The 24,308-nt window shown below is 47.0% G+C and overlaps 1 protein-coding gene across 1 annotated transcript; it reads right to left on the reverse strand.

The window, feature by feature from the left end:
* Positions 1-559: 559 nt before the first annotated feature.
* On the reverse strand, positions 560-22,367 carry TRIM14 (tripartite motif containing 14; the record flags this gene model as incomplete). Its single annotated transcript, XM_079706109.1, is given in 12 exon segments — positions 560-808; positions 812-848; positions 850-1,035; positions 1,037-1,085; positions 4,644-4,736; positions 8,333-8,483; positions 12,124-12,228; positions 12,232-12,357; positions 19,277-19,301; positions 19,303-19,367; positions 22,154-22,259; positions 22,261-22,367. Coding segments are annotated over 12 exon segments (1,299 nt in total).
* Positions 22,368-24,308: the final 1,941 nt, after the last annotated feature.

Genomic DNA, 24,308 nt, shown 5'->3' on the forward strand with positions numbered 1-24,308 from the left:
TAAGGTGGAGGATGAGCACGGGAAAGGGTTCAGGCCAGGAGGTGTTAAGAAGCTCTTGCAGCTGCTCTTAAGGGAGTGACATGGACAAGCTGAAGGAGAGTGGAGAGGAGGAAGCAGATCCAAGGGACATTAAGAGACAGAAGAGTCTTAGCGACTCTTTTTCATTCACATATATACTGTGCGCCTACTATGTGCCAGGCGGTTCTGAGTGCTGTATGAGGGAGAATGTTCTGAGGCTGAGGATCATGTATTCTGACATGGTGAGGAGGCTTAGGGCTCACCTGTGGGTGTGTCCTTTCAGGAACCTGGACTAAAAGCAGTGTAGTATAAGGGCCCTGGTGGCGGTGGGGAGTTCGGATGAGAGAGCAGCAGCAGAGGACCTGTGTTTAGGGCTCGTTTGAAACTAGCCTACCTAGGAGAGGAACTGTTAAAAGCACAGGGCATGACTGGTAGGGGAGAGGATGGGAATGCTTACAGAGGCGGCAGTAGACCAGCCACGTCCGGATCCGGTGAGACCAGAGCCACAGAGAGCCTAGGGGGGCCACTCAGGTGTCGGCCCCTAGGGCAGTCGGGAGATGCTGATGGCCCCTTCCCAGAGCCGCAGGGCCGGGTAGAGCAGCTCCTGGAAGGCGGCACGGAAGGTGTGCAGGTGGGTCAAACAGCCCGTCACGTCGTAAAAGGTGAAGACACCGACCTCGTAGTCCAGGAAGACGCCGAGCCGGTCGGGGTCGTCGCGGGGCCGCAGACGGCTGCGCTGGCCGTCGTGGAAGGCCCAGTCCTCGAGGTCATACAGTTCGAGGCACCAGGACTAGCGGGTGCAGCCCAAGCGGGCGGCGGCAGAGGCGCCGCAGGGAGCCGTAGGCCGCGCCCACCCACCAGCCGACGCCCGTCTCCTGCACGTCCACTTCCCAGTAGTGGCGGCCGGCGTCGAAGCAGTCGCGGCCCAGCACCTGCCACAGCGCGTTGAAATGCAGCGCAGGCTTGAGCCCCAGGCTGCCGTGGTGGCCGCAACGCACCTTCAGGCGGTCTGCCGAGGCGCAGGCGCGCGTGCAGCGTGTCTGCCTCCAGCGTGGGCGTGCGCGCGTCTGCGGAGGGCGGGGACACCGGGCCGCGCCCGATTGGCGGGGCCAGTGCCCCTGCCCCCGCCCCGCCCCCGGAAACCGACCCTGCTGGTACCCGCTGTTCCGCAAGTGTTCAGGGTAGAATACAGGGAACACTGAAATCACGAGTGGGGCGGTGGCTGGCAGGAGAGAACATTTTAGTGCACACCCGTTGTACGGCTTAAATTTTGTACCATGGAATTTGTTGCCAATTTCTAAAACTTTAATAAAAAATAATCCTATCGGGGCTTCCCTAGTGGCGCAGTGGTTGAGAGTCTGCCTGTCAATGCAGGGGACACGGGTTCGAGCCCTGGTCTGCGAAGATCCCACATGCCGCGGAGCAACTAGGCCCGTGAGCCACAACTACTGAGCCTGCGCGTCTGGAGCCTGAGCTCCGTAACAAGAGAGGCCACGATAGTGAGAGGCCTGCACACTGCGATGAAGAGTGGCCCCTGCTCGCCGCAACTAGAGAAAGCCCTCGCACAGAAACGAAGACCCAACACAGCCAAAAATAAATAAATAAATAAATTTAAATTATATAATAATAATAATAATAATCCTATCACTGTTAACACTTGGGTGTATATGTTTCCAATTTTTTTCTTTACTTGCCCCTTTATAGTTTTTTTCTTAACGTTGGTGTCATACTATACAGGCTCTTGGGTAATCTGCTTTTTAAATTTATTGATGTATTTATGAACATTTTACCACATCAAATAATATTCTCTTATAAGAGCATTTTAATGGCAACCTTAAGATTTTGATGTATAGATGAATTATAATAACCTATCCCCTCCCCCCGCCTTAAAAAATACGCTTTTTAAAAAGGTTTTGGAAACACTAATATGAATACATCTTTATGTATCTGATTATTTATTTAGGATATATTCCTAGAAGAAGAATTGCTCGGTCAACGGGGATGATTGTGGTTTTAAAGCCTTTGGTAAATATTGCCAAACTGTCCTCCAGAAAGGTGGTGGTGATTTAAACTCCCAATAACAGTTCTTGTTGCATTATACACATCTGTAGACATGAAGTTAGAGAAAAGTCTAGGTCTTAGGGCATGTGGATGTTTAGCTTTAGTAGATACTGCCGGATAGTTTTCTTGGTAATATTTTGGAGTTTTCTGTACAGAGGTTTTGTACATCTTTTGTTAGATTTATTCCTAGCTTTTTAAAAGTATTACTGAAAATAATGTTTTTAAAATTTCATTTTCTAATTGTTTACTGCCAATACATAGAAACACAATTGACTTTTGTATGCTGCCATTACATCCAGCAGCTGTTCTAAATTCATTTGGTAACTAACTTATTTATAGATTATTTTGGATTTTCTGTAAATAATCATGTCAGCTTTGAATAATGATCTTTTCTTCCCTTTTCCCATCCTTATAGCTTACTTTTTTTTTTTTTTTTTTTGCCTCAAGGCACTCTCTAGGACATCTAGAACAATGCTGCATAGAAATGTTTATACTGGGCATCCTTTTCTCCCACTCCTGGGTAAATACCCAACAGAAATGCATACATAGGTGCATCAAAAGACATGTACAGGGATATTCAAAGCAACACTATTCACTAGAGGCAAAAGCTAAACAATCCAAAATGTCCATCAATAATATTAAGTGTGCTACATTCATACAATGGAATACTACACCACAGTGAAAATCAACAAACTACTGCTACACACAATGATATGGGTAAATCTCACAAATGTCATGTTGTTCTGTCGAAGCAAGACACAAAAGAGTAGTCTGAGTGATCTCATTATATAAAGGTCAAAGACAGGCAAAAGTAATCTTTACTGTTAGAAGTCAGGAGAGTAGTTTCCCTTTGGGATAGTGAACTGGCATGAGGAAGGATTCTGGGGAGCTAGAAGTTTCCATTTCATGGTCTGAAGGAAGTTATTCAATGTGTTTACTTTTCAAAAATCATTGAGCTACAGCTCTTTGATTTGTGCACTTTTCTTTATGTATTTTATATTTGTTAAAGTTTAGTTTAAAAAACTGCATGCCTAGTAATTCCATTTTGAGAAATTACTCCTAAAAAAAATACAAAAATGAGCTAAGGTGTATTCAGTCACTTATTCATTAATTCAACAAAGAGGTACATGAATGGATGTTTGGGCTTCCCTGGTGGCACAGTGGTTGAGAGTCTGCCTGTCGATGCAGGGGACACGGGTTCGTGCCCCGGTCTGGGAGAATCCCACATGCCGCAGAGCGGCTGGGCCCATGAGCCATGGCCGCTGAGCCTGCGCGTCCGGAGCCTGTGCTCTGCAACGGGAGAGGCCACAACAGTGAGAGGCCCGCGTACCGCAAAAAAAAAAAAAAAAAAAAAAAGAATGGATGTTTACTGCAGCACTGTTTATAGAAATGAAAATGTAAAGCAGCCTAAATGTCCAACAATATGAGATTGATTTAAACATGGCATATTCAATAGAATACCATGTATCCTTTAAAAATAACCATAATATCTGTGTTTATTAAAATAGAAAATAGTTCAATCTATACTATTAAATTTTAAAAATTACTAAAGGCAATTCCCTGGCGGTCCAGTGGTTAGGACTCTGCACTTCCACTGCTGGGGGCGGGGTTCGATCCCTGATTGGGGAATTAAGATCCTGCAAGCCTCGTGGTGGGTGGATGGATGGATGGATGGATAGATAGATAAATAATTAATTAATTAATTAATTAATTAAAATTACAAAAGAATATCTATAATATGATCCTATTTTAAAAAATCTGTAGACATATATATTTTTTAAATGTCTGAAAGAATATATGACAAAAATTAACATCATTTAACTCTGGGGCAGGCAATTGATTTCTTTTAGTATATGTAATTTCTAATTCTCTACAAGCATGCATTACCTGTATAATTGTTTAAGGGAACAAAGATGTTCATAATATATCAGTAAATGAAAACACAGATTACAAAACAGGATGTGGAGTATGACACCATGTTTGTAAAAAATATATATATTAAATATTGATCACAGTATGTATATAGATATGCCAAAGAAAGTTAAAAGGCAAATAATAGTAGTTATCTACTACTACGTGTCTGCTTGGGTATGTGAGCAGAAAAATTTCCGAAGCTCTTCAGTGATTTATGAGTGATTTTCTTTTAAAAATCTTTTGGGGCTTCCCTGGTGGCGCAGTGGTTGAGAGTCCGCCTGCCGATGCAGGGGACACGGGTTCGTGCCCCGGTCCGGGAAGATCCCACATGCCGCAGAGCGGCTGGGCCCGTGAGCCATGGCCGCTGAGCCTGCGCGTCTGGAGCCTGTGCTCCACAACGGGAGAGGCCACAGCAGTGAGAGGCCCACGTACAGCAAAAAAAAAAAAAAAAAAAAAAAAATCTTTTGTTTTCTAATTTTTCTACAGTGAACGTGTATTATTTCTGTGGTTTTTAAAAAACTGATAATAAGGCTTAAGAAAACTGAAGTTGGGTTTCTTAGGGAAGAAGGGGGGCCTCTACTTCAGTGACCCTCCCTCCCACCAGTACACCCCACGCCCTCTTCACCCTCTCCCCGCTCATGGGGTCTTACATTTTAACAAGAGTGATCGCTCTGGTGAGGGGCTTGTTTTTAACAGGGAACCCGGCTGGGCGCCAGAGGAGCCCGAGTGCTGGTAGTTCACGTCTGTAATGAATTGTGAGAAATGAGTGCCTGGTGTTCATGCAAGCAGCACAAATTACAAAACATACTAAAAATATGATAGAACTGGAGATTAGCATAATCTCTCCCCAAGAATTGTATGCAAATTTAAGTAGGAAATGCAAATTCACAGTAACAGGAGAACTTCAGGACAAGGCTCAGATCTATACAGAAACACACTTTCCAGGATCCAAAGCAAACTGAGCAATGACAGGCCAGTGTGAGTGAGGCCTGGACATGGGGAGGAGACAGCAGGCTCCAGGACCATCCTGAGAGTCAACCATGTACTCAGCAGTCAAGGAAGGGGGCAATTTCATGGCAGACATGCAAATTCTAGGATAAAGATCGAAAACAAGAAATCAAAGCTGAACCCTTAGGAAGGTCGCGTTCAGGTCTCATCCAGGTAAGAGGGAGTTCAGGGGAAACCCAAGTCATGGTCCCTGTCTCCAACAGCTCAGTCAGGAAAATGAGGTGAGAAATGGGCTTGCTTGAGCTATATTGCTCAAGGCAGAGAGTGCTCTAGATCGAAGAGGAGACGTGAAAGGGCTCCAGGGCCTGGAGGGGTCAGCGAAGGCTTCATGGAGGAGGAAGCACCTCAGCTGGCCCTTAAAGGATGGGGAAGATTTGGACACCGAGAAAAAGGATGGGAGGCTTTCCCCAGGATACAGCAGGAGCAAAGACATTAAGGACAGGTGCTAGGAGCATTGTGTAAAAAGTGAGGAGCCATGGAAGGTTTTTGAAGGAGCGTAGACATGAGCAGAAGAATCTCCAGAGCTCTCTCTGGTGGGGAGTGGATGGGGCAGGGTGAGTGTGGAGGCAGAGGCCCTGTTGGTAGGCTCAGGCCTGACCTGGGGCAGCAGGGATGGAAAAGGGGCTGGGTTCACGATATACTGCAGTGGTACAAGTACCAAGGCTTAACTCTAATGGGAGTGGAGAATGAAGAGCAGATTGGAGTCAAGAAGCAGAGGATTGGGGGTTGAGGCATGGAAGATGCCGGATTCCATTTCAGCCTGTTGAGCCTGCAGTGTCTGTGGAATTCACAGGTAGGGAGGTGAGGCGGGACACTGGAAGGGCAGTGGTGCTGCAAGACCCCCATCTCCCTGTGGCCTTCCTGGGAGTCAGTACCTCTCAGTATTACCTGTGATAGTAAGAATGATGGCCTTATCTGGTGGTGGATGAGGGGTGATGGCCTGGGAGGAAGCAGACTCCAGGGGATCAGAACACAAACCTTGGGACCAGAGTCTGTTTGAATTCTGCCTCTACCCCTAGCTGTGTGACCTAGGGCAAGTCAGTTAACCTCTCTGACCCTCAGCTTCCTCATCCGTAAAATGGGGGATAATGAAGATGTCTACCATATGGAGTAACGCTGATTGTTGCATTTTTTAGCAAAACCAACACAGAACACATGAAGCAAATAACCACTGGTAACCTTGACATCAACATGAGCTTCAATCATGGTCTGCCATGTTTTGACCATGGAGCAGATTTTGTCATGGATAAGATCCATGCCACGAAAGTTAGGCAGTTCTTGCCCTGAACATCTTCAGGAAATAGCTTTAATTCTCTAAATGCAGCTTCATCATTCTGCAGGTCAGCAAGGCTCACTTCCAAAAGTTAACCCTTGAGGCCATCAAATGCAATTTTGGTTCCTGGAGTTCTCATGACTAGGGTTTTTCCAATATTTCTTATATGGAACGTAGTTGGTGCTTTCACATCGTACCAACCTTCCTTAGAAAACAGATCAACCATTTTCTTCTTGGCTCCCTTTTAACTGCCTTTCGTCAGGCATTTGCTCTTGCAAACCACCATGGTGCTGCTCAGAGAGCCAAAAGGGCCATTCCCTCCAAGTCTAAATGCTCTTTTCCATCTCAGAATATGACAACTTCCTTCTAGTTGTTCTGGTCGAAATCTGTGGAGTCTCCTTGGTATCTCTTTCTCTCTTCTTCCCTTCCTGTGCCCACATCTACTCCTGTTGACTCCCCCCACCTGCCCTTTGCTGTTCCTTCAAACATGCCAAACTTACCCTTACCTTGTGCCTCGGGACCTTTGCACTTGCTTTTCCCTCTGCCTAGAAGACATTTCCCCCAGATATAACAGCAGCAGCAACAATAATAGCTAACGCTCACATGGTGCTTATTATACCTGAGCGCCACTCTGAGTGCTTTACATGTAAGAACTCATTTAATCCTTATAAAAACTCTATGAGACAGGAATATATTATCATCTCCATTTTATGGATATGGAAACAGAGGCACAGAAAAGTTAGGTGCCCTGCTCAAGATGGCAGGGTTAGGAAGTGGTGGGCCTGGGATAGGAACCCGGGCAGTCTGGCTCTGGCTCCAGTGTCCATGCATGTGACCACAGTGATCTCCAGCCCATCCTTCAGGTCAGCTCACACATCCCCTTCTCAAAGAGGCCTTTCCCACTTCCCATAGAAAATAGCTCTTCCTCCTGGTCACCCTCCGTTCTCCTTACTCAGCTTTATTATTTTTTTTCAAAGCACTTTAAAAATATATATATATATATTTATTTATTTATTTGGCTGCGTTGGGTCTTCATTGCTGTGCACGGGCTTTTCTCTAGTTGCGGTGAGTGTCGTTGCGGTGCACGGGCTTCTCAGTGCGGTGGCTTCTCTTGCTGTGGAGCACGGGCTGTAGGCACGCAGGCTTCAGTAGTTGTGGCAGGCGGTCTCGGGAGTTGTGGCTCGCGGGCTCTAGAGTGCAGGCTCAGTAGTTGTGGCGCACGGGCTTAGTTGCTCCGTGGCATGTGGGATCTTCCTGGACCAGGGATTGAACCCGTGGTCCCCTGCATTGGCAGGCGGATTCTTAACCACTGTGCCACCAAGGAAGTCCCTCAAAGTACTTCTTATCACTGACATATATTCATTTGTTGTCCATCTTCCCCTTAAAAGACTGAGCACCACAAAGGCAGGAGCTTTGTTTTGTACCCCACTGTGCCCAGCACATAACAGGGGCTCAGTAAATGGTCTGAATGAATTCTAATAGCAGAGATGAATGAATGGATATTTCTGAACACCTGCTTTGTGTCAGGCCCTGCTGTGACCTCAGAGCTGGACCCAAAGTGGTTCTTGCCTTCCAGGCATTTAAGAGAGGAAGGGAGGGGTCCATGTATCCAGCTGACAAACACCCCCAAGCAGAAGATGGAGCAGGCCCAGGGCAGAGGGGGGAGACGGCCGGGAGAGCGAGCGAGCCTGGGGTTTCTTGGAAAGGCTCCTCAGGTGAGCACAGCTGTGGGTCCTGACCAGGCAGAGGAAGAGGAGGGGGAGTTGGCCCTTCCGGCTGGGAGCCCAGTGCAGGCAAAGCTGAGGTGTGGCAGAACCTTGGGAGCAACTGAGGGGCAGGAGCAGAGCAGTGCAGCTGCGAGAAGCAGGACCTGGTCTCCGAATGGGTAGGAGGTGAGGTTGGAAGGGAGGGTTGGCCCAGGCCCAGGAGACCCTGACCACCCAGCCTAGGGCCTCTGTGCAGGAGACACATGATTTAGGGTGGCAATCTTCACAGCTGTCTCTAATCACAGGGCACTAGGGGAGTAAAGGACTCAAGGTTGGTCACATGGTGACTTACTTGCCTTAAGGCGGACGTCCAGTGGCGTCTGTAGCGGGCTCTGCGTGGCTTCCACAAAGCCCTTAAAGAAACTCTTGACGGGCTCAAAGGAGTGGGGCATGGGGTGGCACGACTCCCCCAGGCTCATCTGCTGCTCAGCAGCCGTGTACACGCGAGGGCACATGGGGCTCAGGTTGGCTTGGAGCCGCGTCCCAGCCTCCACCACCGTGCCCAGGAATAAACCCAGCCAGCGAGCACTGGCCCCACCTGGCCATGGCACCTGCTGCCAGCCCAGGCCAGCCCCTGGGAGCAGAGCCCCGAGGACCGCAGCCATGGCAGTCCCCCCACCACCACCCCGCCTCGAGGAAGGAGGCAAGCTGACTGCCCCTGCCCTGAAGTTGCTCACCACCTTGAAAGGGACCCCGAAGCTTTACAGACACTGTGACAGAGGTCGGCCTGAGGTACAGGGGACGAAAAGAGCGAGGGGCCAGTTTTCCTGGGAAAGGCGCTCCTGGGGCATGTCCAAAGGCGGGGGGAACAGGAAACCATATCCCAAAGGGGAAGCCAAAGACTCTGGAAGCTCAGCTGGAATGCTGACCAAGGGGGTGTGCCCATCACAGTTGGGGCCTGTCCTGTTTTCTGCCCGGACAGCACCTTTTAAATACCCTTCCTGTGTTAAGTGTGGCTTTGCTAAGTAGAAGCAAGAAAACTGTCCCAGCCCCTGGTGTAGGCATGTGACAAGGAGTCTCCACTCCAAGACTTGGATGTGGAAGTGAGGGTGGGCTGGTGACAGTAGCATGTAGCTGTCAGGGACAGCAGTGGTGGAGGTTCCAGGGGGCGTGCTCTGGGTCAGTGGTGTGAGCTGTGACATCTTGCCCAGCGGAGAAGGGTGGGTCTCCACTGGAGCAAGTCTGTGCCATGGCCTTGACTTCACTCCTGTGGCCTGGTCTTCATCACAACTTTCTGGCCTTCCTGGAGATCAGATGTGCTGCCTAATACTCTTTCATAAACTCCTTTCTTGCTTAAAACAGTTACAGTGGATTCTCTTGTTTGCACCTAAGATCCCTGTCTGCACTTTCTGGAGGGTTGTCCTGGGCAAGGATTTAGAAGACAGCACATTGCCTTAGGAGAGCAGGCCCTGGCTGGTGGGTGGTGCTGCCCAAGATGGGAGGTGGGGTAGATGCCTCAGGAGGGAGGGAAGGTGGCCCAGCGCTTGGCAGGAAGGATGCTGGGCCTTGGAGGGGCTGAGGGATGGTCTCCAAGCCCTGTCTACCTAGGAAGCTGCAGGTCTAGAGCCCATCCTCATTCGGGTGGGAAGAAGGTAATTTGTGGAGAAAGAGGGCTAAGGTCACACTCAGAGGGCTGGCCAGGGAGCCAGAGCACTAGCAGGGAGGGCAGGGAGCAGCTCCGGGGTGGCCCAGAGGGCAGATGGGCGGGGTGGGACTGGGGAAGGGGATGAGGGACAAATGCGACCACCTGGTGACCCCAAACTCCAGCATCTAGCACAGGGCCTGACACATAGGAGGTTCTCGATAAATGTTCACGATGCAATAAATGAATGAATGAAACTGAGCACATCTACTTCTTGCCTTTGCAGACTCAGGGAACAGCCACATAACCACCCATCTCTCAAGCCAGAAACCAGCTGTCATCTTGGATTCCCCCAGTCACCAATCCTGTCACACCTATCAAACTCGCCTGCTTCTCCCCATCCCCACTGCCCCTTCACTGGTCCAGCCCACCATCATCTCTCTCCTGGATACTGTGGTCTCCTCCCAGCTTTCCTTCCGGCTCCATTCCTGTCTGTCCAGTCCATCCTCCAGCCTGTCACTAAAGTGACCTTTCTAAAGCATTAATCTGACCATGTCATTCCTCGCTGCAAAACACTCCCCTGGCCCCCGTTCTCTTTACAGGACAAAGTCTAAACTTCATAACCAGGCATATAAGACCCTTCATCAAGTAACCCTGGCATCCCTACATCTCCCAACACGCCCCCCTCCCTTGTACCCTTGCCCCGCCTCCAGTCAGGCTGAACCCTGGCAGTTCTCCAGCCTGCCAAGCTCTCACATGCACATGCTTCCTTTCTGCCTGGGATGTCCTCTCTGCTTTTCCCCTCTGTATATACCCAGTGAGCTCCTCCTTATTCTCCCATACCAGCTCCACTGTCACCTCCTCCTGGAAGCCTTCCCTGATTCCCCATACAGAGCTGGACTTTTCTTGGACACACTTTTGCTAGCTCACTTAGCTCTGCTGTGTTGTGAATAACTTCCTGAGCATGTCTCCCCACACATGAGCTCCTAATGTGAAGCAGGGGCCTGTTGCAATCAGGTTGCTCAGTGTATATTTGATGAAAATATGAGTGAACAAATGGAAGGAACGATGAATGATGAAAATCAGTAGCTTGGGCACCAGAGAATTGAAAAAAAAAAAAAGAGAGAGAGAGAGAGATGAGAAAGCCCTGAAACTGTATCTATGATGGAAGAATAGCATTCTTCTCCATGGAAGCATCCCTTTGCATTAGATATTCCTAAAATGTACCACTATTTTAAAAGAAAAAAAAAATGTGCCCCTCTGTGCGTCTTGCCTCTCTTAAAGTACAACGTCTAAAGTGCCTAGGAGAGCACCTCACCCAGAATATTTTGTTAGGTTTTTTTTTGTTGTGGTTGTTATTTAACAATGAGACACAGGCTGAATTGACCAAGGCCACATAAAGGCACAAGAGTAGAAACAGCCTCCAGGGACTGGCTTGACTAGTTTTGTACTGACTTATTTATTTGTCTGTCTTATCTTGCAGCCGGAGCCCATGCTAATCTGTGGTTCAACTCAGTGCCACCTTTACTTAGTTGTACCTTGCTTCATCCCACAAACCTTTAAAGCACCTTACAAAAGTTATCTAATGCTGCAAGATTTTCCTTTACAGTGAGAAAAATGAAGCCAAGAGATAACCAGGATAAGACTGTAAGCTGGAAGCCAGAGATGAGGCATAAACTGTATGCCACAAAGTCTCATCCCAGCTATTTGAAACATATTTGCCTCTAAGCTTCCCAGAAGCTATGGCAAAGAAAGAAAGAGGGAGAGTTAGATGAGTAGAAAAGCAATCCGAGTGCACAGGTGACTGCACAGGAGTACTGACACGAGAGAGGAGTTTCTCCCATGGTTCCCTGAAGACGGGAACGCGACCCTCAACAACATGCTTTCACTAAGTGTAGTAGCGCATATTATAGGGGCTAGTTTTTAGATTCTCCTTCAGTATAAGATAATAGCCTCCAACAGAGCCCACTGGCCAAGGAGTCCCGTCCTTCTCTCCCCTTTGAGCAAACTGTGACTCCACTCTTGAAGTCTGCTTAGTAGCTTTTGCAAGGGTGCCTGCCTTTCCAGGAGTGATGTTTCCATTAAGACTGTACCGTCAGAGGACTGGGCAGTGATGCCTTGTGGCTTTAGAGTCAGACAGACCTGATCCCAGATCTGCCACCTACCAGCTGTATAACCTTGGATGAGTCTCTTCATCTCCTTGAGCCTCCATTTCTCATTAGTAAAATGGGGTGAGAATATCCAGTTTGCAGAGTTCTAGTAAATATTAGAGCTAAGATACAGAGGTGCTTGGAACACAGAGGCCCTCAAAAATGGTGGCTGTTCATGTCATTTAATTAGTCCAAGATGTATATTATCTTCCTAACAATGTAATCAGTCTACCTGCTGACAAGGCAGTTCTCTGTGTATTTACTCAGTGTGTGAATACTGTGTTCAGTGCCACATTAACCAAGATGAAATGTGGCGGCTGGTGGCTGCTGAGGGCAGAAACCCAGCATTACCCGCAGCAGCTGTACAGGACTGGGTTCCTGGCTGATATTCCAGACCCTGTTGGAGAGATTGTTCATGACATCGATTTGCTCCCCACAAGACTCAATTTGCTCCCTCTACGCCTGCAGGGCAAGCTGCGTGTTTTTCTCAATGAATTTCTTGGTCAGAGCTTCCTCTTCATCAAGTAGTAATCTGAGTTCAGGAAATTTCCTGGTCAGCCAGGTTTTACTTGACTCTGCATGAGCCTAAAGAAAAACCCGAACAATACAAAACCAGATGCAGATGATATGATTGCCAACCAGGAAATCCAAAATTATCAACATGAAAAAAATTATTATAACTTCTAAAAAGTGAGTTCAGCACTTATAAAAAGCTTTCCTAAGTACCAGCTATAACCAACTGGAAAATGAATGGAGAAATAAAGATCATCCTTAAAACAGTAGAAAAAAAATAGCAAAATATTTAAAACTAGACCTAACAAAAACTGTAAGGGCCTAGATAAAGAAAAGCATAAAACTGTACTGAAAGACATAAAATAATCTGAATGCATGGAGGAAAAACCATATCCCTGGCTAGGAAGATTGAATACTATAAAGATGCCATTTGTCTCCAAATTAGTCTATAAATTGGATGCAATCCCAATCAAAGTCTTAACATACAGATTAACCAAATGTTAAATTACCATGGGGGAGAATAAGCACAGGAAAAGCCAAAAATTTCTTTTAAAGGATCAATGAAGGGGAATTCCCTGGCGGTCCAGTGGTTAGGACGCCAGGCTTTCACTGCTGAGGGCACTGGTTCGATTCCTGGTCGGAGAACTAAGACCCTGCAAGCTGTGTGGCATGGCCAAAAAAAAAAAAATCAATGAAGGATGAGCTGCCGTATTAGATATCAAAACAAACTATAAAGGTACAAGGTTTAAAACTATGTGGCTTAGGCATAGACAAAAAGATCAAGAGCAAAGAATAGCTTAGAAAAGTATGTATATACATATATATAATTAATATAATTATATATATAATTCAATAAATGGTATTGGTACAGCATGCAATTAATCATGTATTTTAAAAAAAACTAAGATTCTTATCTTATTCTGTATACAAAAACAAATTCAGACAGAACCCCACCTATGAAGTACTCTTGTGAAAAATGTGAATCTGAATCTGATTAAGCCTCTAGATCTAACTTAAAGATAAAATTTAGAAGACACATAGAGGACAGAGGAGCATGTTAACCATTAACATAAAAAATACATCAACCAATAGCATTTTGAAAATTTTCACTCCTAATTCAAATAAACAAATAAAATGTGACATTTATAAGACAATTGGGAATGTGACTACTGGTTGGATATTTGATAATATTAAGGAACCACTGTTAATTTTCATAGGTGTGATGATGATACTATGCTTATATATTTTAAAAAATGAGTACTTATCTTATAGAGGTAATATGCTCAGAGTTTTACAGATGAAATTGTATGTCTGCGATTTGCTTCAAAACACATATGTATGCTTGAGGTTTTCCACGATAAAAGCTAAACAAACAAACAATTCTAAATACATCAAAGCACTATACATTAAAAAAATGATAAACCTACTAGAATAAAATACAAAACAATTTTATTTTTAAAAATTTGAGAAGGGAAGACCTCTGTAAGAGGAACCCAAAACTCAGATAGCAAAATGGGAGTCATGACAGGTTGGACTACATAAAAAAAGAAACTCTTCCCAAGAGGTAAGGTACTGTAAACAAAGCCACATGACAAGTAACAAACTACACAGGCTTACTATCCATAACATATAGTGAAAAAAGAAATCATTCAATTTAAAAATGGACCAGAGATATACAAATGCCAATAGACGTATGAAGAGGTGCCTCAGCGTCCCAAACAATCAAGGAAGTGAGCAGCATAATCAGAGAAAAAAAAAAAAAAAAAAAAAAAAATATATATATATATATATATATATATATATATTGGCCATCAGACTGGAAGAATGCTAACTGATGGATAATACCAAGAGTCCATAAGGGTGTGTGGAATAGGCACTTACATACACTGCAGGTGGTAGTGTCCATCAGTATTGCATTTTTAGAGGGTGATATGATAATATCAAAATTTTAAATGCTTAAATCCTTTGATGCAGCAGCTCCTCTTGCAGGAATTGATCCTAGAAAATGTTTTCACATGTGCACAAAGATTTGTGTACCAAGAAGCTCACTATAGCATTGTTGGAGATAGAGAAAAGTTGGACAAAATTTTCAACATGGGAAGTATATATATATGTTCATTGCACAAATTATGCTGCATTCATACAATGAAATAATAATATTCAGTGATTAAAATGAATGCAGTGTTCTGACACATGCTATAATACGGATGCACCTTGAAGACATGATGCTAAATTAAATAAGCCAGACAGAGAGGGACAAATATTGTATGATTCCACTTATATGAAATATCTAGAGTAGGCAAATTCATAGAGACAGGAAGTAGATTAGAGGTTACCAGGAGCTGGTGGGAGGGGAATGGGAAGTAACTGCTTAATGATTACAGAGTTTATATTTAGGGTAATGAAAAACTTTTGGAAAGAGTGCTGATGGTTGTACAACACTGTGAATGTAATTAATGCCACTGAATTATATGCTTAAAAATGGTTAAAATGGTAACTTTTATGTTATGTGTATTTTGCCACACACACACACACACACACACACACACAAAGAATGCAGTGGACCTATATGTCCTGTCGTGGGAAGCTCTTCAAGACACCGTGTGAAAAAGGGCAAGTTGCAGAATAATATATATAGGATGATCCCATTTATGTAAAAGATAACAAAATTAAAAGTGTACATGTATATATGCATCTGCATGTTTGCAAGTGCATTTTAAATGTCTGGGGACTTCCCTGGTGGCGCAGTGGATAAGAATCCGCCTGTCAGTTCAGGGGACATGAGTTCGAGCCCTGGTCCGGGAAGATCCCACATGCCGCGGAGCAACTAAGCCCGTGCGCCACAACTACTGAGCCTGCGCTCTAGAGCCCACGAGCCACAACTACTGAGCCCGCGTGCCACAACTACTGAAGCCCACGCGCCACAACTACTGAAGCCCACGCGCCTAGAACCCGTGCTCTGCAACAAGAAAAGCCACCGCAATGAGAAGCCCGCGCACTGCAACGAAGAGCAGCCCCCACTCACCACAACTAGAGAAAGCCTGCTAGGAGCAAGAAGACCCAACACAGCCAAACTAAATAAATCAATCAAAAATTAAAAAAAATAAAATTTCTGTTAGTTTGGTCATGTTTGGGAAGAGGTGTGGGATTGGGGAAATGGTCAAGAGGGACCCTCACTCTGTACTTTCCATAGCTGTACACTGTATTCTAATAAACTTTAAATTTTAAAAACCGAGATGCGTTCATGTATTACTAGTACAATTAAAAAATAAAATCAGGGCTTCCCTGGTGGCGCAGTGGTTGAGAGTTCACCTGCCGATGCAGGGGACAGGGGTTCGTGACCCGGTCCGGGAAGATCCCACATGCCGCGGAGCGGCTGGGCCCGTGAGCCATGACCGCTGGGCTTGCGCGTCTGGAGCCTGTGCTCCGCAACGGGAGAGGCCACAACAGTGAGAGGCCTGCATACTGCAAAAAAAATAAATAAATAAAATAAATAAAATCATAACAACAAAAAAATCAGGTCGGCTTCTTTCCTCAGCCCAAATGTCTGTACAGCCCACACAGCAGAAAGATCCTTGGTACCCAGGCAGGCATGGGGGTGGGCAGGCTCCCCTGTGTGCCATGTTCTCTCCTTAGTGGGGCAGGAATGTGTGGTTTGGCAGGATCTACGGGATGGGCTCCCGAAGTCTGTGTTTCCCGTGCAATGTTCTAGGCAGTGGTGAGGCTCTGAGTTTAGAGCCTCATATTGATTAAATTGGCTCTGGGCTAGCTTGGGAATTAGTCCACACTTACAACATGGTTTCTATGAGTCAGTGAGCCTGGACAGAAATATATCTTTGTTGAATGATTAAACGAAGGAAAGAAAATGTGTTCTAAACGCTTGATTTATCCACACATTTTGGAGGCAACCTATGTACACGGAGGACCTTTCTACAGAAACTGAGAGCAAATATCTTCTCCCAACCAACTGGGCTCCAAGCAGTTTCTACAGATCCACTTTTTAAAGAAGAATATACAAAATAAGCTTAATGACACTACACATTGTTATAAATCTCAGTGTAGAAAACTTAAGTATAGGCAAGATGAGGCTGATTATGCACTATGGTAAAAAAAAAAAAAAAAAGACTGAGAGAGAGAATTCTGGAAATGAAACAAGGAAGTACACTGTCTGGTTTGGGCCACATTGGTTCAAAGTGAACTAATGTATTATATATCTATATATATATCATGTATTTATATACTCTTTAGTTGTTGTTCACAAGAGTACCAAAAGCTCACTGTGGAAAATTTGGAAGATTTGAAAGAAGACTATAATCACTCTGCTATATTGTCAACTCATCCCAGTTTGAGTAAAAAGGGCAGCAGGCAAGTGTTGATTTTCCCTACACCTGGCATGTATGAGCCCGCTGAAGAGCCCTGATGGGGAAGCAAACAGCCTATTAACAAGGATGTCAGAGAAAAATCATTTAGTGGGTATTGGCTGGGGATTCATGTTCAAGTCCTTCTTGATTGCTCTCTGGAAAGGCGTGGAGGGGTAGGTGTGGTTGTTGGCTTCTGAACAGTAGACGTTGGACAATTATGAACTTTACTGGTTTTAATTTGTTTACCAAGCTGTTTTATGGATTAATTTTCAGGCAAATGGCCTTTTCCCTAGTACTGCCTCTGAGTAAGCAAGGCCAGAGAGGCATGGTTGCCCCAGATCTCTTTGCCACAACTACGCCTGCCACAGTTCAGCAGAACGCACCAGACCCCCTACAAACGTCTGCGCCTATTGAGCCAGGCAACTCACTTCTAGGAACGTGTCCCAGAGAAAATACATTAAGGTGCCAGATATCACTGCAGCGTTGTTTTACCTGAGTGAAAGCCTGGAAGTGATCTAAATGCTCAACATTAGGAAAATGGCTTCATGAATCATAGTCGATCCCTATAATGGAATATACAGCCTCTAATACTGACACTGACAAAGAACTTTTAATGACATAGGGAAGGGTTAGGGTCTTAAATGAACAACCACAAAACCCCCTATATGGGGCTTCCCTGGTGGCGCAGTGGTTGAGAGTCCGTCTGCCGAGGCAGGGGACGCGGGTTTGTGCCCCGGCCCGGGAGGATCCCACATGCCGCGGAGCGGCTGGGCCCATGAGCCATGGCCGCTGAGCCTGCGCGTCCGGAGCCTGTGCTCCGCAACGGGAGAGGCCACAACAGTGAGAGGCCCGCGTACCGCAAAAAAAAAAAAAAAAAAAAAAACCCATATGTAAAATGACATATAGTTTCGGTCAAAAAGGGAGAAGGAGTTGACATGGAAATCCCCCTTCCTACTTCAAACACATGGAAATGCTGATAAAATGAGCAAATTTTAAAATCACGCGATCAAGCTGGAAAAACAAAAACAAAACCCAAAAAACCAACCCACAATCAAACAAACATCAACAAAAACCGGGAAATCCTTGGGTGCCAAAAACAAAGAGGGAACTTGGCGTCAGAACCATGGGCAGTGAGCTGAGTGAGGGACCCCGGTGGGGTGGAGGTAGAGGGGTGTATGAGAGACACACCATGCTGGGGCCGGGTCATCTAGGAGGGCGCCCTGGGCACCTGGCGTCCTGGGAGCGGGAAGGGGGCTACCTGACCCGCATCAAACCAGATTCACAGAGAGCCACTCCATCCATGAACTAGGCACCAGTAAAAGCCCACCCACGGGCCTGGGGGAAGGGCAAGGAATCTTTTGATCCATCCAGGGTCATGCATGACTTTTGCAACTTCCTATAAATCTGTAATTACTTCAGAATAAAGTTTAAAAGTTGGGGAAAAGCTTCAAAGAAAGAAAACCATTCCTTAGATTAAGCTGAAACCTGCCCCCTTAGACTTTCCACACAGATCCTAACTCTTTCCTCGGGGACCCCCAAACCATATCTGCTTAAGAGATTTACAGACAGTGAGACTGTGCCCTGACTCTGTTCTTCTGGCTGAACAGCCCAAAGCACCTCCGCCATCCCTTCAGGTGTGTCAACTTTCAGTTCCCAAATCCTTTTGAACTGATGTAGTTGCCTATACCCAGAGTCCTGCTCTTGAAGACAAGACATGATTAACAATTAACCCAGGGCCACAGGTGTAAACCACAACCGTCCCCAGTAAACTGGGGCATGCTGTCACCCGAAAGATAACGGATGTTGGGCAAACAGGGGGCCAACTCTGTGGCCTGGTCTGGGTGCCAGCTACTCCTGTGGTCGTCAAGGCCAATCTCCCTGCCTGACTTGGGGTGGCCAGTCTGGGGTTCACAGAGCCCTCAGTGAGACAGGCCCTGGGAGGGCAACCCACTCCAGCCCTCACTTTGAGGCGGTGGCAGCTGAGGCTGAGAAGGGAAGGGATCGGCCAAGTTCACCTAAAACGCTCCTAAAGAGCAACACCATTCTCACAGTCAAAACAGCAGCTGGGATAATGTCAGCCCCAACTTCCCACTTAAAACCCACAAAAGAATCCACTTAAGTAAAGTGTTATACAAGGAGAAGCCTGAAGAAAGTACATATTTATGGAATACATTTATACCTATTTACTTTCAACATTGAAACCTAAAGAGCGATCTGTGTGTTCCTTACCTTGTATTTTGCTTTGCTTAAGGCAGTTTGGGGTGCAGGGGATAGAGGACTAGTCTGTCCAAGAGAATGGCTTTGGCCATGGTGGGAGAAAAGGCTGTTCCTGCATTTTGTCAGGCATTATGGGACAAGGCCAGGGCTCTGGGCAGAGGCAGATTCACCACAAAGCTAATGAAACAGGAGCCCCAGGTCCCTCCCTGGCATGGCCCCTTCATGATCTTGCAACTAATTTTGTGTTTTCTCCAAAAGAGCCCCCTAAATTACAGAAGCCCCAGGTCTCACCAAACCTGACCTGCCCCTTTGAGGCTGTTTTTCATTTTCCCTTGGCTCCATATTGGGGAGAACTGTGTGTCCAAGGGCAAAGGTGGACATCTCATCTAGAATAAGGAAGAATCCCCACTTGCCTTGAGCTTCTCAGCAGCATCTTGTCTGGGTTATGTTGCCAACTTGCCGCTTCTTGGTTGTCAAATTCTTTAAACATTCTTGGGTGAGTTTCTGTATGTGAAAGTGTTAGGAGAGAAGTCTTAATGTTGTTACTTTTGAGATAACAAGTCACCCCAGGGGTCATGTCCTCTCACTCCTGTATTTTTTTTCAGCTGAGCTGAGACTCAGAAGGTGAGCTGACTTGCCCAAAGTCATGAGGCAAGTTGGAAGATGAGCTGGAAGTAGGGCCACTCTGATCCTCATGGCCCTATGAGGTATTCTCCAAACCTCGAGGTGCCCCCTTTTTTTCTAGGATAGTCCTGCTTGTGACCTGCTTTTCCAGGCCCTCAAATAGGACTTTAGGGAAGCAGCTTGGGATCAGGGGAAGAGCCTTCACTTCTAGAGTGAATACTGAGTACCTATAATGTGCTGGGGCCTGTTCTTGGAGCTGTCCTCATGGAACTTGCATCCAGGCTTGGTCTGTGGTCCTCGGGCCTGGACTGGGGTTCAGAGGACCTGCACGTGTAAGAGGTCCCCTCTCCCACCTAAGATGGCTCCCTTCCTTATCTCTGCTTTTTGCAACTGCCATTTCTCCAAAGGCCTTACCTCCATCTTACCTTCTTATGGCTCACCTTACACTCAGCTGCTGGACCAACTGGGAGCTTCCTGAGGGCAGGTCTGCTCCATTCTTGGTTCCTGCTACCCCACAGGGACCAGGGGGTGACCCAAAAGTGTTTGCTGAATTGAACAGAATTACCAGGGGCTGCCAAATTCAAGTGGACAGCTGGAGCAAGTTACGAGCCTAAGCCCCAGAGTCAGATGGGACCTCCTAGGTCTGAGTCCCAGCTCTCCTTCCACATGACCTGGGCAAGTGATCTCACCTTTTTGAACCTCGGCTTCCTCAGCTACAAAAAAGGGGACACCCCTACAGAGTTGCTGTAAAGAATAAGAAGTACACAAAGTGCTTGGTATAGTGCTTGGCACACAATAAGTGCTCAATAGACGTAGCTTGTATTGTTATTTTAATATCCAACAAGCATTTGCTATGGTGTGCACAGTTTTATTCTAGCTGGGGGGCTGGGAGTGAGGGGTGGGGCTGGCAACACAATAATAACCCAAGTATAAGCCATAGCCTCAACTTCCAGGAGCACATCCATACCCCACTGTGATTTCTAAGCCTTCAAGTCCAGCTCCTGGCTATCAGCCAAGGATAACCCAGCTTCCTGGTGCTTGAAACCTCCAGTCACAGGGTGCTTCTCCCATCTAGGTACCTGGTGAAACCCCACTTATTCTTCACGGCCAGTTCCAATGGCTCCTCCTCCAGGAAGTCTTGCTGGGCTTCCTGGCCCTGGTTCACATTGTCCTCTCTTTGGCTCCCACTGACCACTGCCTCAGACTCCCCAGTTACAATACTTATCATACTGTATTGTCACTGTTTGTTCTTCCCCCACTAGCCAAGGAACTCCTCCAGGTCAGGGAAGAATTGGTCTATTCCTTGACTCATGGCACCAGGTATGAGTTGAATGGATGTCTAATGAATGAATGAATGGGCAGATGGATGATGCATGAACAGACAGGTGAGTGGGTGGGTGTGTGGATGCAAAAGGGGTAGGTGGGTGGACCTGCCTATTAGAAGCTGTATCTCTGAAAGCAGCCTTGTTAACTCTGAAAACAGCATTTTGAGGAACTAAATTATTATTATAACCATTTTATAGACAAGAAGAAGATCTTGGAGGCAGAGGCAAGCCTTGAATCCTGGACTCCACCTGCTAGATTGGCCCCCACGTGGCCCATTCTCACAGTGGAGCTCCAAGGTTGTCACCATGATGGTGTTAAGTCATGCTGTGCAGGGGATAGGTCATTATGGGGCTGTGGATTAACCACAGACGACTTCTTGAAGGTGGAAGTGGTAGAATCAACATCTGTCTGTGACAGGGGGGCCTGCCTAGCCCAGAGAGGTTGGAGGGGTCTGACTAGAGTCACTGGACAAGTTGGCCACAAGGATGGAACAAGAGTCCAGAGCCCCCTTCCACTATTAGGAATAAGCATGGGTGAGAGCTCCAAGGTGAGAATGGGCCCGTGGGAGGCAGTCCTGGGCTCAAGGCCCGCCTCGGCCTCCAGAACCCTCCTCTTCTTGGCCACGAAGCGGCCGGCCTAGCTCTCACCAGGCTGTTATGAGCGTGGAATGGAGCCGGTATGGAGGGGGAGGGGCAGAACGGCGTAGGCAGAGGGCCTTTGTGTCCGCAGCCCCTCTCTGAATTCCAGGAGGGAAAACCAGAGGAGGTGTTTGTTTGGCTTTCCGGAAACACAGATGTTTTCGAAGCGGGAGGGATTTTTTCATCTTTGTTAAAAGGCAGAATTTCTTCCGGCCCAAAGGCAGTGTGGTGGACCCGCCTTGGTGGGTGAGGTCCGGGATATCCGGTGCCGGCCGGGACGCCCAAGTTCTCACTCCCCAACCCACCTTTTTTTTTTTTTTTTTTGCGGTACGCGGGCCTCTCACCGTTGTGGCCTCTCCCGTTGCGGAGCACAGGCTCCGGACGCGCAGGCTCAGCGGCCATGGCTCACGGGCCCAGCCGCTCCGCGGCACGTGGGATCTTCCCGGACCGGGGCACGAACCCGTGTCCCCTGCATCGGCAGGCGGACTCTTAACCACTGCGCCACTAGGGAAGCCCCAAACCCACCTCTTCTTATGCTTAAATGATGGCCTTGCGTTTCCTTGGGCTTGTTTCTTTTTCTGAACAACAACAGGTCGGCCTCCTAGATGGTCTCTGGGCCGCCTTGGGGGTCCTGGTCCCAACCGGGAACTGTCACGCCCCTCCCCGCCCTCTGCTCCCGGGCTCCCGCGCCCCCGTCCTCACCTGCACGCGCGCCGCCTCCTCCAGCGCCAGACCAACCGGGTGGCCGCGGTGCGAGCCCAGCACCGGGCAAAGCGCGCACACGCAGCAGCGGCGGCAGCGGCGACAGCTCAGCCACGCGGTCGCCATGCTCCGGGCAGCGCCAGCCGCGCGCGTCTTCGGGCTCCGCTGGGCCCAGCCCCCCAAGAGTCCCACTTGGCGCCGCCGCGCCCGCCATTCACCCCCAAGTTTTGGGTCCGCCGCGCAGACAGGGGCCGGCGGCGAAATCGAAACCTGGGCGGTGGGGCGGGGCGCTCCGGGCCGTCCCAGTTCCGGCGGGGAAAGACAGATATCTGGCAGGGCGCCGCCTGCAGGCCAGGGCACAGCCGCAGCATCATCACCCTGCGGACAGCACGGTGCTCTCCCGTCCATCTGCCCGGGCAGTGAATGTTCAGGCCTGGTCTCCCGGCTCTGTGTCTAGCCCAGAGGCGGCCACAGCACAAATGGGGGCTCACTTCGAATGGGCTAACTAACTGCAAGGAGGTGGGCTTCCCCGCTGAGGGACGCTCGTCCAGTCATGATCAGAAAACTGCAGCCCTGTGGATGGGACCAAAGTTGGCTGTGGCCTTCCAGGATGCTGTGCATTACCTAGAATTTTCATTTTCCCTTAATTCTCTCTTGCCCTATCCCCAAGAGAAATTACGATTCCCACAATTGTGAGAAACATTCTGGAAACTCCACCTGCCCCCACGCTAAAGTCTCAGCATCCACGGAATGTAAGTTGGTACAGGCATTATGGAAAACAGTATGGAGGTTCCTCAAAAAATTAAAAATAGAACTACCATATGATCCAGCAATCTTACTTCTGGGTGTATATCCAAAGAATATGAAGTCAGTATATCAGAGCTATCTGCACTCCCATGTTCATTGCAGCATTATTTACAATAGCCAAAATATGGAAACAACCCAAGTGTCCATCAGTGGATGAATGAATAAAGAAGATGTGGTATATGCACGTATATACAGTGAAATGTTATTCAGACTTAAAAGAGGAAATCCTGCCATTTTCTAAATGAATGAGCCAGGAAGACATTATGCTAAGTGAAATAAGCCAGACGGAGAAGACAAATACTGTATGATACCTAAATATGTGGAATCTAAAAAAAAAAAAAAAAAAAAGTCAAACTGATAGAGTAGAAAGGTGGTTGCCAGGGGCCGACAGAAAAGGGTAGGGTGGGGGAAAAGGGTACAAACTTTAAGTTACAGAACCCATAAGTTCTGGGGATCTAATGTACAGCACGGTGACTATAGTTAATAATACTGTATTGTACACTTGAGATTTGTTGAGATTGGATCTCAGATGTTCTCAACCATACACAAAAAATGGTAACGATGTGAGGTAATGGATGTGTTAATCAACTTGATTGTGGTGATCATTTCACAATGTATTCATATCGTAATCATTACCACATACACCTCAAGAAATCACAAACAACATAAATATATACAATTTTTTTGTCAATCATACCTCAATAGAGCTAGGGGGAAAAAGTCTCAGCTCCCACCTACAAAGCCGTTGGCTCTTACCTTTTTTTTTTTTTTTTTTTTTGCCACACTGCTCGCGTGTAGAACTTCCCCTAGCAGGGAGTGAACCCACACTCCCTGAAATAGAAGCATGGAGTTTTAACCCCTGGACAACCAAGGAAGTCTGCCCGTGGCTCTTAATACTCATGATCTCTGCCCTGTCTATGCTTCACCCTTTGCTTGTTTCCAGACTATGGAACAGCTGGTTTTCTCTGCTTGGAACACTCTTTTCCCCAAATGCTCTTTGCCTTGTTTACTCCTATCTATCCTTCAGGTTTCTGCCTAAGTATCATTTCCTCCAAGAAGACTTCCTTGCTTCTCCTCCAAGAGCAGCCTGAATGTTCCCTTCCTTCCAACCACGACTAAAAACTCTTTGGAGGGTAGGAACCAAGTCTTTCTTGCCTGTTTCCCAGCTTGGTTTCTGGCCCAAACAAGTGGGTATTTCCAAAAGTTCACTTTATGCCACCTTGCTTTCACAAAAGACCTACATTAGCACTTGCTTTCACTAACAGAAAGAAATCTGAAGAGGATTTTCGCTTTTATGGGAAAAGACAAAAAGTGAAAATATGTTCAGCGTTTGTTTTACAGCAAGCTA

Source organism: Hyperoodon ampullatus (assembly GCF_949752795.1).
Source record: "Hyperoodon ampullatus genome assembly, chromosome: 6".
Lineage (NCBI taxonomy): Eukaryota > Metazoa > Chordata > Mammalia > Artiodactyla > Ziphiidae > Hyperoodon > Hyperoodon ampullatus.